Genomic DNA, 25,745 nt, shown 5'->3' with positions numbered 1-25,745 from the left:
GCAAAAAAAAAAAAAAGGAACAAAGAAGAAAATCCAATTAAAAATGGGCAGAGGACCTGAATAAGCATTTTTTCCAATAAGGACATACAAATGGCCAACAGGTACATGAAAAGATGCTCAATATAACTAATCATCAGGGAAATGAAAATCAAAACCACAATGAATATCATCTGACACCTGTCAGAATGGCTATTATTGGAAAGATAAGAAGTGCTGGCAAGGATGTAGAGAAAAGGAAAACCTTGTGGTGGGAATGTAAACTATGGAGAACAGTTTGGAGGTTCCTCAAAAAAATTAAAAATAGAACTACCATATGATCCAACAATTCCACTTTTGGTTATTTATCCTAAGAAAATGAAAACACTAACTTGAAATGAAATATGCAACTAGATGTTCACTGAAGCATTATATGCAATAGCCAAGATATAGATACAACCTAAGTATCCACTGATGGATGAATGGATAAAGAACAGTGGTATACATATACAATGGAATATTATTCAGCCATAAAAAGTAATCTTGACATTTGTGAAAACATGGATGGACCTCAAGCATTGTGCTACGTGAAATAAGTCAGGCAGAAATACAAACACTGTATGATCCCTCCTATATATGGAGTCTAAAAAACAAACAAACAAAAAAACAAGTTCTATGAGAACAGATTGGCGGCTGCCAGAGCCCGGCAGTGATGGGTGAGGGTGGGGGAAGGAAAAATGAGTAATGGGGATCAAAAGTTTAAAAAAAAAAACAGTTAATAAGTAAATATACAGCTATGCCTAGTATTAAGAACTGACAGAAGGAACTCTGTATGTACTGAAAAATGGGTTCATCAATATTCCCAGTTAATATAAATGAAAAAGACCAATAATACTTCCAACAATAACAAAAACAGAAAACACACATCAGCATAAAGAATCAAAATAATTTTGTCCAGGTATGTAAGTGTCTAATAATATGGTGTATATAGAATGTTTAGAGCAATTAATATTCTATATATACTCCAAATAAATCATACTGCTTTCAAACTTCAAATAAAGATTAAGTAAGATTATATTCTTAGAAAAGATCAAAAGTAAAAGTGATCTTTTTGCTAACATATGCTTTGACAATTAACTGAGCCTGGGTAGCAGTGAACATCATCTTATGTAAACCAAAGAGATAAAGAGATGTACATTTAAAAAAATGGTTATTCCAATAGCACAAGAAAGTATATCAATGGTGTACCCTCAGGCAATGTCTTTAGATAATGAGGAAATCAAAACAATAGTGGAAAAGCAAAAACTTATTTTACCAAAAAAAAAAAGATCTTACATGCTAATAGCTGATCAAATAAAAGTTGACTGATAAAAAGGACCCCTCCCTCAACTTGTATTCTAATACTGAGAATGCAGTGAAAATAAAGGGAGAACAAAAAAATCCCTACCTTCATGAATCTATGTTCAAATGAAGGTGACAGATAATAAATAAAACAAATAAAAATATTAGATAGTGGTTAGGTATTAAAAAGAAAAAAATTAAGCTGGAAAGGGGAATAGAAAGTGTTATAGGAGGGAGAGGGTTGCAACTTCAGGCAGGGTGACCAGGAAAGACCACAGTGAGAAGTAGACATGGCTTGAGGACCTAATGAAAGTGAGGGAGTGAGCCATGAGGATATATGTGGGGGAAGGGCAGCCCATGCAGGAACCAGGTATAGGGGCCTGGAGCAGGAACTACCAGGCACATTCATTACAGGAGCAGGGAGAAGGCCAGTGAGGCTAAATGGGGAGAAGTGATGAGGTCAGAAAGGTAATATGAAGCCAGATGACACAGAGCCTTGTAGTCATTAGATGGAAAGTGACTTCTAGTCTGAATCAGATGGAAAGCCACTGAAGGGTTTTGAGCAAATGAATGACCAAATCTGACTTAGACTTTAATAGAATAATACTAGCTGCTACTGAAAATGTTCTGTATTCTCTACGAAAGGGTTGGCAAACTATGACTTGAGAGCTGAATCTGGTGCACCTCTTTTTGAAAATAAGAACTGTTTATTTGAACAGTCATGTTCATTCATTTACATAGTGTCTATGGCTGTTTTCACATAAATGGTAATGTTAAGTGGTTTCAACACAAACCAGAGGCCCACAAAGCCTGAAATATTTAGTATCTGGCTTTTTATAGATAAAACTGCCATCCTCTGCTCTAGGAAGGCAAGGGTGGGAAGAGTAAGGAGATTATTATATTAACCAGGTGACAAAGTATAATTTGGGACTATGGTAGCAGCAGCAATAAATTTGGTAAGAAATGGACATTGTCTAGATACATTTTGTAGATACAGGTGATCCAATTTGCTGACAACTTAGAAGTGGAGTGTGAGAGAAAGTGATCTGAGCAAGTGTCACAGAATTCATCCTGAATAATTTTAAAAATAAAGTGTAAGTTACCAAATGTCAAACATAGCCACACAAAGGTATCACTGAAGATCCCAGACAAAATGTCTAACTTTAAGGAACATAACTTCCTGATGTATTCATGAAAAAAATTTGTTGATCAATCAAGAGCCCATTCCAACCAGTTCTGGTTCTCCTAATAATATAAAGGCATCAGTTCAATAGCCAAATATCTCATTCGAGTCCTTTAACTTTAATCCATGAAAAATTTTAGTCCATTAAGTAAAAAGTTGTGAGAAAGAGAAGATCAAAAGTCTATAAAAAAACATATTTTTTCAAAGGAAATTTTGACACTAGTAGAAATTAGGTAACAGAGTATAACAATGTTCAGTAGTACCAAAATCATACTTCATCACAGAAGAAACTACCATATGGTTTAGATGGAATATAAGTAACCTTAGTCTAACTACATGATGTGAACCATAATACATATAAATTACAGTCAGCACAACTGAACCACTGCTATAGCTCAGTTTAGTAATACAGAGATATGCTGTTATAACACGGTTTGAATATTCTAAATAATGTGGAATTTTCACAAAGTATCAAAAAGAATAGAATCTTCAAATGGATCTCACAATGAAATAAAGTATTATGTCACAAGGCTATACAAAATCATGAAAAATACAGTAAGATGTATGTCATTGGATGAAACTGGGTTACTTATTCTCTTTCAACCTTTCTTTTACTGCCTGTATAAAACTGTGATCAAGAATTAAGAAATCTAACTTAATAAAGCTGTGAATATGTGATTTGTGAAAATGCTGTGTTCATCCAGTACCCTTTATCAATTAATCAAAGTAGAATTAATCAGAATCAGAGACTGGTATAAAAACAGATAAATGAGCCCAAAACAGAATCACTATAGGATCCATTTATTCACAAAATATATTCCTCAAAATGTGCTCAACAAATTTTTATCATCAGATTATCTTTTTTATTTGTTTCCTGTCTATGATATGAGATAAAAATCCAATATAATAAACCAATTTTTATATGACACTGAAAATCTACCCAGTAAAAAGAAGGAACAAAATAAGAAGAGACTTAGATATTACCATAAATTCATCATGAATATACAGTAGAATTAACCAGCAAACACTCCATTGCCTGTCTATATAAAGAGCTTAAAGAATCAACAGAACTTGGTCTTAGGACTCCTTAATAGTCTTGAGAATTACTGAAGACCCAAAAAGTTAGGTGAGTTATATTGATAGATAGTGAATATATTAGAAACTAAAACTGAGAAACTTTTAAAATATTCATTCACTTGAAAATAACAAGCCCATTACATGTTAACACTTTTATGAAAAATACTGTAATTTACACACCTACATACACACAAATTTAGTGAGAAGAGCAGCACTGTTTTTCATTATTGCAAATCTCTTACATGTCTAGATAGCTCACATAAAAGAAGACAGCTGCATTCTCAAAACTGTTTCCACATTCAGTAGGTTACATTGTTACATGTTATATAATCTCTGGAAATCTCTACTATTGCTTGTGAAAGAATTAAGAGTAAAAAAAAGTACATACCATTTTCATGTTGTTATAAAGGGTTTAACTTCACAGACCCTTTGAAAGAATATTAAGGAGTCCCTAAAAATCTCTGAAAACTGACTGCTTAATCTAAAGCTAATAAACATAGAAGGAAAATTACAGATTAAAAATAAAAGTTAAAAATTATAAAGAATAGAAATGCAGATACTGAAGATAGGGTAATGATTTTATTTAGAGAGAAATAGAGCAAGGTTATCAATTTCAAATACAATTTCAGATTCTTGTAGAAAATAAGTTATATTTTAATGCTTAAAACACATTGGATTACATTTCATTTGTCAGATCTCATTATAAAAATTTTAATATGTTTTCCAAATGTCTGACAGGCTTTAGGACTCAAAAAACTCACATGTACTATTCATTCCTCCAGTTTCAGGCCAGTGATCTAGGCTGACTTTAAGAACAAACCTGGTAATTACTACGCAGACTCATAGAACATAACATAATGAGCCAAGAAGTCTCATGAACATGCTCACCAGTCGTGACTTTGAATAACCCACCTCCTCTGCTGCTGCCTCTGAAAGAAGACCTTCTTTCTGGGCACAGGTCACGTGAAAATAGGCTCTGCACATCCCTGCATCACAGCTGATACAAACCCCAGTTCTGGCAAAACGAGGGTCTTCACAGAAGCTACACTCCTACAATGAGGTAATAGAAAAACTCTCAGAGTAAAAATATTTCTAGAACAAAAGACTGCATTCTCATTCTCAGATAAAGCATCCACAAAATACAAATAGTGAACCAACAGTATATCAATACAAAAAATAACTGTAGGCAAAGAAGAGTTTACATGAAAAAAGTAATTCTCTATATAATTCTAATACCAAATTACACTGATATAATAATAATCATTATTATTATTTGAGGGTTTCCTATGTGCTAGGCACTAGGTTGAGCACTTTACATATATTAATATATGTAATAATTTGACACTCTATTCCACACTAATATGTGGAAGAGGTACTATAATCATCCCCATTTTACACATGAGAAAACTGAGGTGAACACAGGTTAAGAAATTTGCACAAAATAACACAAAAAAATAATTGGGAGTCAGTCTTCAAACCAGGGTTGTCTTGCTTTAACCATGAAGGTACACTGACTTGAACAATGTAATATTGCTTGGAAAATGAAAGAAAAATAAATAAGAGGCCAGAGAAAATTCACCAAAAGATCCAGGCACTACAATCAAAGAAATCATGCATTTTTAAAATAGCTTTAAGAGAATTAAAACTAATCTTAAGTAAACAATTTGGTGAAATTGGTAGTGATACATAATACAGACAATAATGTACATTCCATATACAAAGGGAAAAATTGTAAAACTGAAAGCATAAACTGTTTAAGTTACCCCAAATCTCCCCCATCAATCAATATTTTTTTTACCTTTTTAACTGTTTAAACCATAGAGAAAAAAGAAAAATCCAGTCTCAAAATATAAACCACTTTTGTAATAGGAATCTTCATAAAAGGCTTGCTAAATTGTTAAAGACCGCCAATAGACAATTAAGGAAGAACTGTTTAGTAAATGTATTCCAAGTAAATTAAGAATGAAGGGAACAATTAAAGATGAAAACAAAAGTTTCAATAAACATTAAAAATACCATTTTAATACTGTAATAGTTAGTGACTACCTACTGGGTAGACAGCACCAAACTGATAAATCAGCAATTAATGAAAACAAGAACATGACTCAGGGTACAGAGGAGAAACTACCAAATCCTGACACTCTGTTGCCTATTTAAGGGTCTTTCTTTTTTTTTTTTTTTTACCAGTAACAGAATGTGTATGGTATAAAATGCCAGCAAACAGTAATCTAAACATGAGACCAAAAGAGAGAGAGAGAGAATGAGTCACAGAGAAAAGAGGGAGAGAAATGAAGAAATTAAAATTCTTTGAAGGATGTTAATACTATGAACAGAATCAAACTGCTCTTGGGATAATTCCCTAAGTATTTTAATGTAATATAATGAAATGAGCAAAGCATTGCAGAATGAATACACGGAAAATTTTCCTGACAATATAGTTTAGTAAGAGTATAGACCCACCTAACAAAGAGAATGGAATCTTCTTCAACTGCTTGAATCATTAAAATGCCAGGGAAATAAGCAACAGAGAACATGGGAGAAAGTGATCAAGATTAGGGAACAACGTGGTTTGGAAAAGCTTTCCCCGTTGTAACTCAACTCATAACACTGTGTCTGATTTTGCAGATGAGCTAGACAGTACATAATTGTCAACTCCATTTCCCAATAATACTTCAAAACAAAAGCAGGTAATAATGAAAAAATTCAGCTGACAATTGCACACATAATGATTCTTTTCATTCCTAAGGTCACAGCTAGCTTCAGGTATATGAAGTAATCTAGTTTCTGGTTTTTTTTAATTGCTTCTAGATTTATACTTATGGCAATAATTTGTACCTACTGAAAATGACTTACACTAGTCGCTTCTAGGCTCTGTGCTTGTGAATAATGAAACTACTATCAAAAGTGTAACTTCCACTTCCAATAATGGTAGACTAGGTAATTTGTATTAATTCTGCTCAACTAGAAAATGTGGACAAATAATTTTTTTTAAACTATGCTTAAAGGTATCAGAGAGGTAACAAGATAGTACAGAATTACCTAAGGACCAGGAAAGTAAGTTAAGTGCTTGAGTTTGCTTTCTTTCTGGGCGCTTTAGCTAACTGTGGAGAGGGAGGCTGCAGGTAACTCCACAGAAATTACCCAAACTAAAGAACAAGAGTGAGGGTAGAGGATGAGGGATGGGGGTGGGTGGTTAGAGCCAAGGAGGCCTAATAGTCTGGGCATAATAGAAGAAACTGACAAATTTCTAAGTTTTCAATATCAGAATTTTCCAAGAACCTCTTAAGTTCACCACCCCATTTGCAACACATTATTGATGCTATACTTTCTTCCCAATTTCCCAATATACACTAATGGAAAGAATGTATCAGTGCCTTAATAGTTCTAGTATTCCAGGGATGTTTGTAGTAATTGTATAACTGAACTTAAATTAATAAGTGGGTGTTTTATCACTTATAATACTAATGCTCGGTCAATAAAAACAATCAATAAACTACTGAGGCTGATAATCATTTGCTAGGCAGGTTCTGTGGTCTGAAAGATAAAACCAACCCTTGAAACATGAGTAATAAAATGAACAGGTGCTTCTTGTGCCCTTTTCATAGTTTTGATAAATTCTACTTCAAAAGTAAAGTCAGAAATTAAGTTTGTACTTGATCCAACTGATTAAAAATAAGGATTTGGTCTGAGAACTATGTACTAGACAATGGGATAAATGCCAAGGAAACAGCAATAGTCAGTGACCACTTTACCCTTTAGTTTACTCTAAATTAGGAATACATGAAAAATGTATACATATTGGCTTTCCGGGAAAATTACTATAAAAAAATAAATGATTTAGTGCAAAATGCTCCACAAATAGCATGATTACTAAAAAGCATTTCTGTAGTCAGCAGTATTAATAAAAAGCCATGTAAACTAACAAAAACCTTCTCTTTCAGTCAATCAAAAATACTGTCTCACCTTGGCACCATATTTGGAATAGTTCATTTCTGTTAGTGTTACTGGTCGTAATTTGTCAATATCTCCAAAGGCTACTCCAGGAACATACAGTGCACAAACAATGTGAACCCATCTATAAGGAGAGAAGATATGATTTTGTTTTCACACCCTTTTATAAAATGCCCACACAGAAAATAAACGTAAAATATGTGCCACCTCAAAAAACTACTGAAAGAATTCTGTGGTCAGATATCAAAATCTCAGACACATAATGAATCACATGTATCACCTACAAAATGGCACCATTTCATTATAGAAAAAGGTACTGCAATAAGCATTACTTTTCCAGCAGCTTTGCCAAAGCTGAATCATGAGATTAACAACTATAATTACAGATCACTTCAAATTCACTGCACTTTGCACTTATGTTGTTAAATATTTGCGTAAAACCACTATTCAAATGAAACAAAACATAATTTTCATATGTATGAAAAGGTATTCACATTCATTATTTTTAGCACTTTGAGAATTAAGGATCCTAATTTAAGAACTGTTAAATTACTCTGCAGAAATTAGGTAGAATTGCTATTGTTACTTTTTCCTAAAAGCTGTTGGATAATCCTTAAGGACACATTTTAAAACAATTCTTGGTGTAAATCTTGACTTTCTTTCTTCCTAGATTAAAGATGATTGCTAGATGACTTTACAGAACAATTATTAATATAAAGAAGTTATATCAATTTATCTGTTTACCATACAAGCTTTGCACTAAAATTTATAATGCCCACATGATTATTTTTTCAAGTCTGAATGATGCGGCAACACTAAACAAAGAATGCTCAAAGTTTCAGTACATTAAAAAAAAATTAGAAATGGGAGTTGCAGTCCAACAAGAGGATATAACTATTATAAATATCTATGCACCCAACACAAGAGCACATACATATGTGAAACAAATACTAACAGAATTAAAGGGGGAAATAGAATGCAAAAAAAAAAGAAATGGGAGTTGATTCTAATTCTTTTTTTTTTTTAAATTGCTCTGAACCTTTTCTAATATATTGTACATTTTTTGTTTGTTTACAACCAAACAAAATATGGAATCACTGGGTTTTGAAATTTCACCAGATATCACTTCTATAAGAAAGAGGATAAAAATGAGATGGCAAAGCTCTCTTAACTGTATGAATATATTAACAACAAATTCTGCTTTATCACATCTTGAGTGGCTATGATTACTGCATGATTCTGTTTTGTGATGCACTATGAGTTTTAAAGGAGTAAGACGATGAATCATTTTATAGAGGTACTGGGGAAAATAGTTATAAATCTTTAAAAATTATCTCCTCTACTGGGAAGAAAATCCAAGGTTTTAAGATTTTCTTGATAGAATATTTTAACCCAAGTTCCCAAATGCATCTTGTGGAGTTCAATATAAAGATACACATCTTCTACAAGCAGCTGCTTTCTCAATTTAACTTGCACAGTTTTTTCATGCTCCACTGGTGTATGAAATATCACTGTACTCTGTAGGAGTTTATCTTCAATAAACCCAACAGCTGGCTGCTTGCTTCATACTGACCTTCTTAAAATGTTTTAGTACAAGCCACACAAGTACTACAGATTTAAACTGCCATTTCAGTGTGACTGGCATGCAAGTGTATCATTTCCCTCAAACCAATCATGTGAGGATGGCAACTTGAGTCCTTATTAAAATATATATCAAACAGTTGAGACAATTTTGGTCCTTTTTAATACCTGTTGTAAATACTTTTTTGTTTAACTGCACATACTTTAGAAATTTGAAATTAAGACAAATTGAGAAATCAAAAAGGAATAATCTTCCTTGTTACTTTACCATCTATTTTGCTTGGAGCTATGATGACAGATGTTGATTGGGGAAAGGAGCAGAAAAGAAGCACCACATAAAACCACCAAAAAACAAAGAGTCAGAATTGTCGTTCTAGCACAGAACTACTAATAGATTCTTTTAAGTTCACATATCTTTATTAAGCAAACTGAGGAGAAAGATACTTTTCAAAAGACTAATTTCAGAATGGGAACTACATTAATAATTCAGATTTGACTTTGAAATGCCTTGTATTTGTAGTGCCTTTACAACATTTAAAACAAATTCACTTCCAATGCTATTTTCCTTCCTTCATTTATTCATTCAGTAATCAAATACTAAGAAGTGTCTAAGAGCAGAGTACAACAGAGGCAGTTTAGAAGTTATGATGATGTATGTGAAGTGCATATAGTATAGTGTCTAGTGCACTATCTCTAAATATTAGAATAAGTCTAATATCAGGTTTATAAGACCACTAAAGACAGGGTAAAATACTCTCCCTATGGAATAAAATAAAAATTTAATGAGAAGAATGTACTAATTGTTTTTTCATATTAAATAACATCATTTTCTATATAGAATGTGTGGCTTCCATCAGGGACAGAGGGAAAAAAGTCTAACTACCCCATGTGATAGAAGTATATTTCAAAACCTATCTTTTCGCCTGTTTTACATTTGAAGCTAGAATACTAAAGTTTGTTTGTTTGTTTGTTTTTGCCTTGAGTCAAGCTGGTATTACATCCTTCAAACTATATCAAGATCTATAATTTCCAGAATAGCCTATGTATGGACATCAACACAAATAAAATGTTCAAACAGGACTTTTACCAGACTGTACCATCAAGGGAACTCTCTATATAGGTAAAATATTTGTAAGATACAAATACCTCTCAATAAAATAAATGGTTAAAGAGGCCTCCCCTTTCTTTATTTAGAAACAAATTATTTTGTGGATTATGATAGCATGAAGAAATAGCTACTTTATAGATTTACAAGAGAACTTTCAAATCATTAATAAGAAAAAAACATAGAACATTCTCTTTCCAAAAACGAAGCTCTGTGTTTTCCAAAGTTGCCTTACTTATTCATCACTGCTTCAACTCTCAGGATTTAAGACTACCGGACAGAATTTACAGAGCTGGTTCTCTCTGATTACCTAAAGTAGGTAGAATAATGTCAGCAATAAGAAACACTAGTAATAGCTGCAGTAGAAATAAGTTTTTTTAGCCATTTTTCCTAAACATCAACATGTCGGGCTCTCCAGGGTTCTAGTTATCCCAATAATCTAGTGTGGTGACATTTCTCAAGGGCTCTCTACCAACTGAGGCAAAAATAAGAAAAATAAAAACATTTTTTTTTACTTTACTAAAGTAAATTTATTAAATTTGAAAGACTACCTTTTATTTGGGAATAAAATGTTTCCTATCCTCTTCAATGTTAAAATATAAAATATGGGGAATAATGGTGGTAACTGTATAGGTTGTTTTGTTGTTCTTGTTGAAATATTAGACATGTTTAATAAAAATACTGAAATATCCTTACGTGAAAAAATAAAAACTGACCACCTCCTCTCACACTGGGGGGACCCTCTTACCCTCTCAACACTGACACCACACACTCCAGGCTTCACATGAGTGCCCTGGCTCCTCCTGGAACCTGTGCACAGACACCCATTTGCCAAGACCTGCAGACCAGTTCTGGTCCAGGCAAACCAGCAAGCTGCTCTGCCATCCACTAGGCTGCAACTACATCTTTTCTAACAAAGTCTGAAACCCACCCTGGGGTAAGACGTCTTCCTTCCAAGTTTGTCATTCCCTAGTACTCTCCTCAGCCCTAGGGTATCCCTTACAGTTTTTGTTTTGTTTTGCTTTTATCTCTTATGGGTACTCCTATCATAGCTTAATAATACTTTAAACTTCCCCTTTTAAAAATCACTATATGGGTTCTTTCTCCTTATATACTCTTAAAGTCATACAGATTTGGGTTCAAATTTAACTGTTCACAAGTTTTGTGGCCTTGTTCAAATTAAAATTACTTAATGATCTGAGCCTCAGAATCTATACCTGTAAAATGGGAAACCTTACCACCTGTCTCATCATAGGGTCATTACTGAGATTAAATGGGATTATAGGTATAAGGGTAAAGCAGACACTCACTAAATGGTCCTTCTTCCTACTTGCCCTGATCTGTAACCCGCTACTATACATTTACTCTATGCCAAGGAGATAGAAAGGAGTAATCGAATGAAAGTGTATAACTCAGAAAATCATAAATAGTACAGTCAGAAGCAGATACATTATAAAGTACGCATATTAATCCAACAAAATAATGACATCAACCTTCCAGCATCTGTCTCCTTGAAAATTCCATCCTGATTAGGACATAGTTCACAGCTCGGGGAAACACCACATTTGCAGGCATCACAAAACCAAGGTTCAGTGGAGTTTTCAGAAGCTGAACTCATAATAGAGTCACTCTCTCCATCAACTCCATAGCAACCTAAAAAAAGAAAGATAGTATGATTAAATAGTTATTTTTTAATTCACCTTTATAAAATCACGTAAGAAAAAGGGAAGGGAGAGAAAAACTCTGAAAAGCTAATGGTTTATAAGAATCATATTAAAGCAAAACACAGAAGTGAAATCATTTTATAAAAATACTTTTTCATGGAGGAGAACCAAGATGGCGGCGTGAGTAGAGCAGCGGAAATCTCCTCCCAAAACCATATACATTTTTGAAAATACAATAAAACTAATCCTAAAAGAGAGACCAGAAGACACAGGATAACAGCCAGACTACATCCACACCCGCGAGAATCCAGCACCTCGCAAAGGGGGTAAGATACAAGCCGCAGCCCGGCGGGACCCGAGGCCCCACACACCAGCTCCCGGCGGGAGGAGAGGAGTCGGAGCAGGGAGCCCAGGACTGCTAAACACCCAGCCCCAGCCATCCGCACCAGAGCGCAGACACAGTGCGTGCGTGGGGTGCTGGAAACTAGGAAAACAGGACAGTAAGACCTGTGAGCTTGTCCCCACACCCGGTGCCCCTGGTACAAAGAAAAGCGAGTGCTTTTTGAAAGTCGTAAAGGGACAGGGACCCCACAGCTGGACGGAAGTGCCCCAGAGCACACAGCATAGCAGCTGGGAATCACAGGGAACTCTGGGCACCGAGCCCCGCAGCACAGCGCGGAGGCCCCTCACCTCGAGAAACAGCCTCCTGCCTGTTCCCCCTCCAACGCGGCTCCGCCATATCGGAGTAGCAGCCCGAGGCAAGCCACGCCCACAGCAACTGCAAAGCTAAACTCCATTCGCTGCCGGGCAAGACCAGAAGCCCCGTCTGCACGCAGCTGCCGGGCACAAGCCGCTAGAGGCCGCTGTTCTCCCAGGAGAGGAAGGCCATAAACTGGCAAGAAGGGACTTTCTCTTACACAACACACGCGCCAGCTCCCCACAAATATATCTATCGCCATGAAAAGGCAGAAGAAATTGATACAGACCAAGATCACAGAGGCAAACCCTGAGAAGGAGATAGACCTAACCAGTCTTCCTGAAAAAGAATTAAAAATAAAGCTCATAACCATGCTGATGGAGCTGCAGAGAAATATGCAAGAGCTAAGGGATGATGTCCAGAAGGAGATTACAGAAATGAAACAATCTCTGGAAGGATTGATAAACAGAATGGGTAAGATGCAAGAGGCCATCGATGGAATAGAAACCAGAGAACAGGAACGCATAGAAGCTGACGCAGAGAGAGATAAAAGGATCTCCAGGAATGAAACAATATTAAGAGAACTGTGTGACCAATCCAAAAGGAACAATATCCGCATTATAGGGGTACCAGAAGAAGAAGAGAGAGGAAAAGGGATAGAAAGTGTATTTGAAGAAATAATTGCTGAAAACTTCCCCAAACTGGGGGAGCAAATAATCAATCAGACCATGGAAGTGTACAGAACTCCCAACAGAAAGGACCCAAAGAGGACAACACCAAGATACATGATAATTAAAATGGCAAAGATAAGGACAAGGAAAGAGTTTTAAAGGCAGCTAGAGAAAGGAAAAAGGTCACCTACAAAGGAAAACCCATCAGGCTATCATCAGACTTCTCAACAGAAACCCTACAGGCCAGAAGAGAATGGCATGATATATTTAATGCAATGAAAGAGAAGGGCCTTGAACCAAGAATACTGTATCCAGCACGACTATCATTTAAATATGAAGGAGGGATTAAACAATTCCCAGACAAGCAAAAGTTAAGGGAATTTGCCTCCCACAAACCACCTCTACAGGGTATTTTAGAGGGACTGCTCTAGATGGGAGCACTCCTAAGACTAAATAGATGTCACCAGAGAAAATAAAATCACAGCAAAGAAAGCAGACCAACCAAATACTAACTAAAGGCAAAAAATAAAATCAACTACCCACAAAAGCAGTTAAAGAAAGCACAAAAGAGCACAGAATTAAACAACCAACATATAAAGAACAGAGGAGGAGGAATAAAAAGGGAGAAAAATAATGACCAGACAGTGTTTAAAATAGCTCAATAAGCGAGTTAAGTTAGACAGTAAGATACCAAAGAAGCTAACCTTGAACCTTTGGCAACCACGAATCTAAAGCCTGCAATGGCAATAAGTACATATCTTTCAATAATCACCCTAAATGTAAATGGACTGAATGCACCAATCAAAAGACATAGAATAATAGAATGGATAAAAAAGCAAGACCTATCTCTATGCTGCTTACAAGAGACTCACCTCAAACCCAAAGACTATAGGAACAAAGAAAGACTGAAGGAACAAAACAGCAGCAGAATCATAGAACCTAAGAACGGACTAACAGTTACCAAAGGGAAAGGGACTGGGGAGAAAGGGAGGGAAGGGAGGGATAAGGGTGGGGAAAAAGAAAGGGGGCATTACGATTAGCATGTATAATGTGGTGGGGGGGGGGGCATGGGGAGGGCTGTGCAACACAGAGAAGACAAGTAGTGATTCTACAGTATCTTACTACACTGATGGACAGTACTGTAATGGGGTTTGTGGGGGGGATTTGGTGAAAGGGGGACCCTAGTAACATAATATTCTTCATGTAATTGTAGATTAATGAGAACAAAATAAATTAAAAAAAATACTTTTTCATTTACCATAATATATACAGTAAAATAAATGACTTTTTAAAATAGTTTTAGATCTACCAGAAAAGCATTACAGGAGGAAAAAAATTAATAGTTTCTTTTAAAAACATTTTTAATTTTAAACAATACATAAAAGTAGGAGTTTTCATTTAAAAATTATATTGAGTCTAGGAACTACTGATTAGTAAACATTTATTGAATCCTTTTGCATTCAACACTTGTTATATAAAAGACCACAATCATGCAAAACAAACATACAAACAAAAAAACCTCTAATTTTGGAGGTAGCAGATTAAAGCAAAAACGTGTGCAATTATAAATGCAAAGTAAGTATTGCTAAAAGAAAAATGATACAGAAACACACATAAATTATAAATATGAAACAATTGAATAATTCAGACCAAATTTGGACAAACTAAGTTCTACTTACAAATGAATTAACTTCTAGCTATATGAGGTATTCGATCTTTTAAACTATTTATAATTCTATCTTCTGGAAAAATTTATCCATAACTGAAATGAATGAAAACAAGAAACTAGTCGTCTTCCTCTCATTCACTAGTAACTCAATATGCTAAGGAGTTAAATTATTTAAGCAGTTAATGTAATAAAAAATTGAAGATCCTTATGAACATATCAAAGTAGATTATCATAGTTCTTTACATTTTAGAATAGGACATGTTATACTTCAATTACTTTCCAATTATCAAAAGCAAAAAGTTTCCTTTTTAGCTCAAATACACATCTCTGGAATTGCAAACTGTATTTAAAATTGTTCTTTGGGCTTCAAGACTTGTCTAAAATTTTTATAAAATCAAGATTTTCCTTGATTTGGGGCTTAAAAAGGATAGATTTGATAGAAAGATATAAGCCAACAGGAAATTCGGACACAACATCACCGTCAACATCTTGGTAAGTTCAGGTTCTCATCATTAAAGTTTCTGAAACTCAACTTTTGTCTATGAACTCAGTATTGATGAAACTCTCAGTGTCTGATAAACCAACCAACTCACTAGAATATGGTGTCATATCCATTATCATGAATAATTATTTCTAACTATAAAAATATTGAGAAGAATACACTGGCACCAAAGTCCTGATAAACATGGAACGTGATAAAGGAAATTGAAAAGTTGAGAGATCATTTCACACAGACTATAGAAACCATGTTAAACTACTGATGGCTTATAACAAAGAACAATTCTCTGGTGACTGTAACAGTCATGACTCCTCAATAGTTTTCTTTTTCTTAAATGGTTCTGTACACACACCAACTTCCTATCATCTAATTTCTCTTCGTCCAGAAAGGAAGATAATGCCTTCATGACAAAACATCCTTAAGTGAAAAAATGTATATATAGTAATGCAATAAATTACAATTTAACTCTAGTTCCAATGTATGTCATCAACATTGCTCTCCTAAGAAACATCTATTACCTCTCAAAATAGGTCACTTCTTTAGATAGCCAAATATCAACCACTCAGGGTTTATTCTAAGAGGGTAGTCTTAGTGCCAAATTCTAAGGGGCACTCAAAGTAACCTCTAATAAACTGAAGACATTTAAAAAACACTATGAGAAACAAGCAATGATCATCCCTCAGTCCCATTATCACTCTATCCAAATCATCATTCATCACAAAGGTAAGTTTATATGCATTCAATGTAAGACCATGTGGTTATCTAAACTGATTATTCACTAAACAAACAAGACCTAAATAAACATATAAATAAGTAAATACTGAGTCAAACAAATCACCCACTAAGAAAAAATAACCATATATAACTAATATATAATTTTAAAGTACCAACACTCATTTGTTTGATGTCATTAATAAGTCAACAATCATGTAGATTTATTCACACAATAGTACCATTCAATAAAGATTAAAATTAAAATAGCCTAGTAGGCTGAAAACCAAAACCTGGTTTGCAACTATGACTTACATAAACTGTCTCATACAAATCACATAAATACTGTCATCCTTATGCTTTTGAAAGGCTTTAGAATAGTAAACCTTAAGGTAATCTGAAAGCCATATAAAAGAATGCCAAAGAAAAGATTTTGAAGGAGCTAAACTATAAGACACAAGAAGCAGAAGAATTAAAACTCATTAATTTCTTTGATATCATTAAATTGTGGTCAGTAATAAACAGCTTCATCACCTCTGTTCAGAGAGATATTTTTAAACTGACAAATCATAAAATGAAAAGGAAACACAATTTTCTTCTTGGGAGAAGTTATTACTGTCACCAATAAAAGAAAATTTTCAGTAAAGGTAGCAGAAAGCAAAATATTACATTCAAAGAAAAATCATTAAGCAAAAATCATCAATGTTTTTCTCAAAGGGTTATGTATGCAACTACAAGGAAAAAAAATCTATTTTCTTTAGAAAATAATGTTCCTTTCAAGCAAATTCTTTCAGCTATATTCACACAAAGTAAGCAATTACCAAGAAAATTAAGCCCCCAAAGGGCTATCCATTTTATTCACTTCATTCACCAAAATCAAGGGAAATCACAGCAGTTCACATTTTTTTAGAATAAAGCAAAATATGTCCATTCTATTTTCTAAAGAATATACTATACACACAGCAAACACTTGCAGATTTAAGATTAAACTACCTACAAACAACCTCAGGAATGATTTCTGAGGGACTCTCCTAGAAAATTCCTACTTCATAACCTAGAAGATTAGTATCATGCAAGTTCAAAGAACAACTAGCAAGTGGGTAAGTATTTATTTTTCAGCTTCACTGTCCCTAAAAAAAGACCCACACTGTTATTACCTTTACAGAGTTCTTCAGTTGCCATTTTTCTCTGCCATACCTGTTAGGTTTACTGAGTTGTAGACCAAAGTTCCAGCACTTTATATCCACTCTTACCCATTTTAATTAATGACTAAATACCTTTTAAGATCTTTTTCTTTCTTCCATACAAAACAGAATTTAAAATATAAAGAATTTTCCTTTCTTTCTTCTACCCAATTCTGAGTAGAAGATGCCAAAAGTGTATCTTCAATATGATTATGGAAAAAAGATTTTTCTTTCTTTTAGGTAAATATATAAAAAATATACAGACACATAAAAACCATTTCATATGTGTTTTCAAATGGGCAAACAGAAAAAAACATTTCTGTAACCATTTAATTAGGAACAACCTCGAGTAACACATGCAAACTACATAAATAGTATTTAAGGAAAAGTAATACAAAATGTGTTTACAACTGTTCTGAATTATACAACAGAATGAATATATATATCAACAGAGTGAATATTTTCCCCATTCAACTTATCACAGGAGACCAGAAGACAGGCAGTCTTCCACATTCTAGCTACGTAAATTTGGACAAACCATATCCCTAAGGATGAGTTACCTCATTGAAGTATGTATTTAATACAGTTGATCTAAATCATACCTCAATAGAGAAAGAAAAAATAGTAACACAAAAGTTACCATTTAAAACTTTTTTTACTTAACATCCTATCACTAGACCTGAGATCTTTAACCACTAAAAAAAAGATCCTAAACTGAGTAATGCTGTTAATGAGAACACATGCATGATACCTATCACAAATGTGTCCTAACACATAAAAGAAACAAAGTGCCTGTTGATTATTTATAAAGTCCAAAAATTATAACTTGAATATACTTTACTACCCAGCAAACACTCATGAGGATATATTTTTGCATACACTAAGAAATAAAAATGGTCTAGGGCTAGGCTAATAGCAGACTGAAAAATAAATGGAGTGGGGGTACATTTCTTAGTAGCCCTTATTTCATTAAATGCAACTAAACATGGGTAATTGATGGCAAGTGCACGGCCTACCACCCTGTCATGTACTATGACATACATCTGACATTTTTCTTCAGACACAGTGCAATCAGTGTATCAAGATAACTGACATGACAGTCAGGGGTACCCTACTATTACAAGTAAGGTACAAGATCTTGTCAGAGAGGTGTTCATACTGAGTGACAAGTCAGAACCCTTTAGTTTCAAAAAGATTTACTTACATTTAGATGAAGTGAGTACTTTGAAAAATAATTTAACAGTTACACACTTAAGCAACATTTGGAATACTACCTTTTAGCAAAATCTCAACTTAAAGACTTCTATTACTTATGATTACCTAAGTTTTAAAAAAACTGAACTAGAAAAATAAAGAAAAGATAAAGGCAAAACACCAAAACACTATGGCTGTCCAGATATCAGAATTAGAAACATTTTTTCCTCTCTGTTCTAAATTTCCTGCATTTTATTTAACATTCATGTATTATATTACGATGGACAAATAGTTTTCTCTAAAATCAAGCATTCAAGAAGTTCATGTCTAACCATGAAATGCTTAAGAAAAGTTACATGGCTGAATTACAATATGGAAGTCAATCACTTTGGCACCTGAATTTTAAAAACAAACAAAAATCCTGGCAACACAACCTTTCTACTATGCTTTAGAAAATTTCCCTTTTTCTGAATTAATTTGATATAAATTAATTTTTGAATTTAAAAGTAATAGAGAAAGATCTACAGATGTAACCATATAAAAAGTTAGCATACTAGGTATATCCAAGACAGTGGTAAAGAAAAAAACCTAAACCCACTTATACTTTACACTGCCTGTGCCCCTTCTATCCCATCACACTATTAACACAACCCTGGCTGATGTCCACCAGGAGACTTCCAAACTCTGCCCCTCTGCTCCAGGCTACCGTCTCTGTGGCACTGACCTGTGCCCCACCAGGAGACTCCTAGCCACTGCATACCTCTGTCTCCAGCTGCACCTTTAGTATGGACCCTGTGAGACAGACACCTGGACTGTGCCCCTCTGCCCCTGGTCACCCTACCAGCAGGACCCCAGACTGTTGCATGGAAACTCCAGGACTGTCCCCTTCACTAGCCACACTGCCAGTGCAGTCTGGCTCGCACCCACTCAGGAAACATCCAGTCCACACTCTGAAGGCCCCAGCACAGGGACATTCCCTGACCACACCCATCTGCCCTCCAGTCAGGCAGCCTAAACTACCAGGCACTCACAGTCTACCCAGGGAATGTTCCTACACAAGGCCACACCCTCAGGACTGGGAGAGACAGCCTTTTGCCAAGGCCACAGAAACAAACACAGAAAGTCAAATAAAGTGCGGAGTCAGAGAATTATGTTTGAAACAAAAGAAATCAGAAAACTTCAGAAAAAGAACTACATGAAACAGAGTTAAGCATCTACCCAATACAGAGTTTAAAGTAATAGCTATAAAGATACTGAGCGTAGACATTGGAGAAGAGAAGATGAATTCAGTGAGAACCTCAGCAAACAGATATAAAATATAAAAAAGAACCAATCAGAGATGAAGAACAGAATAGTAAAATGAAAAATTCACTAGAAGGAATCAACAGCAGATCAGAGAAAGCAGGGAAATGGATAATGGAAAGCACTCAAACTAACACACACCAAAAAACACAGTAAAAAGAAACAAGGATAGGATAAGGGACCTCTAGGACAACATCAAATGTCCCAATATTGAAATTATAGGAATCTCAGAAGGAGGGAAAGGAGTGGAAAGTTTATTTGAAGAAATAGCTGAAAACTTCCCTAATCTGTGGAAGGAAACAGACATGTAGGTCCAACAAGCACACAAAGCCCCCAAAAAGATGAACCCAAATAGGTCCACAACAAGACATATAATTATAATGTCGAAGATCAAAGACAAAGACAGAATCTTAAAAGTAGTGAGAGAAAAGCAACTAGTGATATACAAGGGAAATCCCAAATCCCATAAGGCTATCAGATGACTTTTCAGAAGCAACTTTACAGTCCAGAAGAGATGATATATTCAAGGTCTGAAAGGGAAACACCTACAACCAAGAATACTCTACTCAACAAGGTTATCATTCAGAATTAAAGGTGAGATAAAGAGCTTCCCAGAAAAACACAAGATAAAAGAGTTCACCACCACTAAAATAACCTTACAAGAAATATTAGAGAGACTTTCCTAGAAGGGGGAAACAAAACAAAGCCATAACTAGAAGCAAGAAAATTATGAAAAGAAAAAAGTTTCACTGATAAAAGTGAACATACAGCCAAGGTAATAGATCAATAACTTGAAAACTAGTATGAAGGTTAAAAGACAATAGTAGTGAAATCAACCACTTCTAATAATTAGTTTAGGGACATCACTAGAGAAAAAGGTATAAAAGAAGACATCACATACATGAAACATGGAAGAGGGAGAGTAAAGAAATGTTAATACTTTTAGAATGTGTCCAGCTTAAGCAACCATCAACTTAACATAGATTGCTATATACATTAGACATCATATATAAGCCCCAGATGACCACAAAAAACTTATTATAGATATATAGAAAGTAAAGAAAAAGGGATCCAACCGTAACACTAAAGAAAGTTATCATGCACAAATGAAGAGAACAAGAGAAGAAGAAAGGAACACAGAATAATAATAAAAACAACCAGAAAACATTTTTTTAAAATGGCAGTAAGTACATAACTATCGATAATTACCTTAAATGTAAATGGACTAAATGCTCCAATCAAAAGACATAGGGGTAATGATACCAAAAAAAAAAGATATAGGGTGAATACATAGATTAAAAAACAAGACCCATTAACATGCTGCCCAGAAAAGATTCACCTCAAACCTAAAGACAAAGACAGATGAAACTAAAGGGATTGAGAAAAAATACTACATGCAAATTAGAAATGAAAAATAAGCTGTAGTAGTACTTATATCAGATAAAAGACTGTGACAAAAGACAAAGAGGAACATTATATAATGATTAAGGGCTTAATCCAGCAATATGATAAAACAGGTGTAAATATCTTTGCACCCAAAAGGGTAGGAACTAAATATATAAAGCAAATATCAATAGACACAAAGGCAGAAACTGATACAATACCATAAAAGTATGAGACTTTAACACCCTACTTACTTCAAAGGATAGATAATCCAGACAGAAAATCAATAAGGAAACAGTGGCTTTGAATACTACATTATAACAAGTGGACTTAATACTTATCTATAGAACATTACATCCCAAAATAGCAGAATATTCATTCTTTTCAAATGCACACAGAATATCTTCCAGGACAGATATTTTAGCACATAAAACAAGTCTCAATAAATTTAAGATTGAAATAATACTCAGTATGCTTTCCTAACCACATGGTATAAAGCCAAAATCGGTAACAAAAAACCCAGAGAAAACACAAATACATGGGAGCTAAACAGTATGCTACTAAGCAACCAGTAGATCAAAGAAGAAATCAAAGAGGAGATCAAAAAATACTTGGAGAATAATGAAAATAGAAACACAGCAGTTCAAAATCTTTGGGATTCAGGAAGAGCAGTTCTAAGAGCAAGTTTATAGTGATACAGGAGTATCTCAAGAAAGAAGAAAAATGTCAAATAAAAAAATCTAACCCTATGCCTAAAGAAACTAGAAAAAGAACAAAGCCAAAATTAATGGAAGGAAATAAGAAGTATCAGAGCAGAAATAAATAAAAGTGACTAAAAAATAGATAAATGAAACTAAGAGTTGGTTCTTTGAAAAGATAAAATTGACAAACCACTAGCTAGACTCATCAAGAAAAAAAGGGCTCAAATAAAATCAGAAATGAAAGAGAAGTTAAAACTGACACCATAAAAATAGACATGATTATAAGAGATTAGTATGAAAAATTATATGCGAACAAATTGGACAACATAGAAGAATTGTATACATTTCTGGAAATGCCATCTTCCAAGAATGAGCCAGGAAGAAAAAGAAAAGCTGAAATGATTATTAATAACAAAACAGAATTGGTAATCAAAAAAGTCCATACAAACAAAAATCCAGAACAGGATGCCATTCTATGAAACATTCAAATAGTTAATGCCTATCTTTCTCAAACTATTCCAAAAAACTGAAGAGGAAGGAAAGCTTCCAAATTCATTCTAATAGGCATCACCTTGATACCAAAACCAGACAAAAACACTACAAAGAAAATTACTGACTGATATCCCTGATGAACAGATGCAAAAATACTAAAAAAAATTACTAGCAAACCAAATTTTTAAAAAATACATGAAAAGGATCATTCACGACCAAGTGGGGCTTATTCCAGGAATGCAAGGACAGTTTGATATCCATAAGTCAATCAACATGATACACCACATTAACAAAAGGAAGGATAAAAACCAAATGATCATCTCAACAGATGCTGAAAAAGCATTTGACAAAATTCAGCATCCATTCATGATAAAATCAAACCTTTACTATCTACCTCAAAACTATTGCTCTCTTGGATTACTGAATGGTCTCCTAAAAGGAGTGGTCTCCTAAATGGTCTAAATTCCCACTCCAGATCTACTTCAGTTCACACTTAACCCACAGGTAGTGATCCTTTCAAAATGTAAATCAAATCATATTAATCCTTTGCTCAAATTAATGTATGTTTTCCCATATCCATCACAAGTAAACTCTAAAATCCATGACCTTCAACGTTTGCCTTCATCTCTACCTCCATCACAAGCAAACTTTAAAATCCATGACCTTCAAGGTTTGCCTTCATCTCTACCTCCATCACTAACCAGCTCATTTACTCACAAGTTAGTAAGTCACTATCCAAACACTCCAAGCATGTTCCCACTTCACCATTCCCTCTTCTTAGACTGCTCTTTCCCCAAATATTCACATAGCTTGCTTCCACACATCCTTCAGGTCACTCCTCAGGTATCACCTTATGAGAGAGGATTTCCCTTATCACCTTTTGTAAATACAAACTTCTACCTGCCAACCTCCACCCATAGCATTCCCAATGCTCCTAGTCCTGTTTTATTTTTCTCCATAGTCCAGACCACCATCTGATATATATTTGAGGTTTTTTTCATTGCCTGTCTCTCTTACTAGACATTAAACTCCATAAGGTCAGCAATTACTACATTCTGTTTCTTATACATGCCTAAAACCTACAGAATGCCTAGCACATAGAAGGTACTCAACAAACATCACTGAAAAAATTAGTGAATGAGTAAGTCACAGAAGACATTCCCACAGTGAGCCTTAGCTGCGAGAGAGCAGCTTCATGGGAAGACAAAAGGTCCCAAAAGTCCAGCAGACTCCCAGAACTATTTGGGTGGAGGGCTGCAATACCAGAAAAGCAGGTAAAGGTAAGACCACAGATATACTGTTTTGGTAGTAATGGTCCTGACAGGAAAAAATAATTATGAGAGAGAAATCTAGAAAGTAACCTCTCAACCAAGTAATCAAAGTAACACCACCAGTAAATGGAGAGAAATAAACATTATGTGCTTCCTAATACAATACACTTGAGAACACAATACAAATTCTGTGATATCCCTGCCAAAAGCACATAACCTGAGTATGTGCATAAAAAAAGCACATAAACCTTTTATTATAAGAAAATGAAAGAAAAACCCCAAATTAAGGACATTCTATAAAAGAACTGGCCTGTATTCTTCAAAATTGCCAACAACATGAAACACAAAGATGCAAAAAATGTTCTAGATTAAAGGTAACTAAATGGACATGACAAATGAATGCAATACATGATCCTGGATTTTATTTTGTTAGAATTGACACTATTGGGATGACTGGCAAAATATGAATACAGTCAGTAGATTAGGTAATAGTAGTCAATAAATGTTCAGTTCTTGACCTCGACAGTTTTATGTATGTAAGAGAATGCCTTTGTTTGTAAGAAGTGCACACTGAGGAATTTAGGGATTGAGGAGAACATTATGCCGACAGTTTACTCTCACAGATGTCAGAAAAAAAAAAATGTTATATGAGATAGAAAAATTTTTTTAAATAGCAAACTGTTTACCACTTGAGACATCTGAGTGAAGAGCATATGAGAATTCTTTGTAGTACTCTTAAAACTTCCCTCTAAGTCAGAAATTATGTCAAAAAATTTTTAAGTGAAAAAGCAAACAAAAAAGGTTCAAAAATGACACTTGGGGGAAAAATACTTGCAATGCATTAAATTGGCTCTTTCAGATGTTAAAAGATGATCTCTACAAACTCTTTCAATTTTAGAATTAAAATTTTTAATTATGAAAGAAGAAACCGTATAATATAACTAGACTTAGAATGTAACTCTTAAATAATATATTCTACTGACTAATAATACACTTTCTCTAACATTTACATTTATTTGAAACCTAGAAATAAAGCCATGACAGAAAGTATACACTGACCTTCAAAGAAATACTGTGATTTCCATATAATGACACTTCTATTTTAATTGTTAAAAACACAGATTAACATAATCTGAAATTTAACACCCATCATACTTTGGGGATTCAGAACGCCTTATTTCAAACAGCATAAAGATTGAAAATGTCTTATTGAAACACAATAAAGTATTGTTGAAAACTCTGGAATAGTACAAATGAAAAGAACTGATTTTATTTATTAAATGCAGTGTCAACAGCCGTTTCTAAAAGGAGACAAAGTAAATTTACCTTCATGGACTGTAATGCCACAGTTGTCACACTGAATTATTTCATCAGCATCTTCGCTATTATCCCCAAGACAAACACAGCAAATCAGGATATGGTCCATTTTTTGAGAACTCCAGTTTTGGCTCTTCTCAAGAATCAGCGAGTCCTAATATTAAAATATATCAGAAAACCATGTATTTAAAAGGTAATTGTAATAAATAAAATTCTTACTTTATTTTATGCATTTCCAAAATTATGCCAGAAGAATTTTCCATTCTTTTAGTAATTTCAAAGTATGCTACATTTGAGAAGTACATCTCTTTGTCAAAGGACACTTTAAGTACCCACTCTCTCTTTTTACTTTCTCTCCAAGTCCCTTCAGGAAATGAGAATGAAAGGATGCAAACTAACAATTCTTCATCTGCTTTGCCATTCTGGATTATGGTCTGATCCCTTGGGAGAAAGGAAAAATTAACTCACAAATAATAATTAATCCTATGTATGGGTTTAAAAAGTATAAGACATAGTTTCTACACTTTGGAAACTTATAATTCTATATAGGGTAGACAAGACACACATATATTAAACAGGAAAAAAATCAATTCAAGATAACATATAATGCAAATATGCATGTAATGGCACAGTTACGGATTCTACTCCTTAAGTGCTAGGCAATTCAGAGGTTCCAGGATCATCAAACCACTGGATGACAGATCCACAAGAGTCTGCATAGGTGTATCTGTGTATACAAGGTACAGATAACCATCTGAAAAAGGATCCAGGCTGTC

General features: G+C 34.3%; 1 protein-coding gene across 4 annotated transcripts in view; it reads right to left on the bottom strand.

Moving 5' to 3' along the window:
* The window catches only part of PHF14 (PHD finger protein 14), a 204,791-nt gene that overhangs the window by 164,105 nt on the left and 14,941 nt on the right, over positions 1–25,745 (bottom strand). For all 4 annotated transcript variants that reach the window (XM_036894472.2, XM_036894473.2, XM_036894474.2 and 1 more), the window contains exons 4-7: positions 24,979–25,123; positions 11,708–11,867; positions 7,541–7,652; positions 4,490–4,627 (exon numbers count right to left, since the gene is read on the bottom strand). In XM_036894472.2, coding sequence (XP_036750367.1) covers positions 4,490–4,627; positions 7,541–7,652; positions 11,708–11,867; positions 24,979–25,123 — 555 coding nt within the window. The remainder of the gene's footprint in view (positions 1–4,489; positions 4,628–7,540; positions 7,653–11,707; positions 11,868–24,978; positions 25,124–25,745) is intronic.

This window comes from Manis pentadactyla, chromosome 7 (assembly GCF_030020395.1).
Source record: "Manis pentadactyla isolate mManPen7 chromosome 7, mManPen7.hap1, whole genome shotgun sequence".
NCBI lineage: Eukaryota > Metazoa > Chordata > Mammalia > Pholidota > Manidae > Manis > Manis pentadactyla.
Note: the sequence above shows the minus strand (reverse complement) of the source record. Positions and strands in the feature narration are given on the sequence as shown.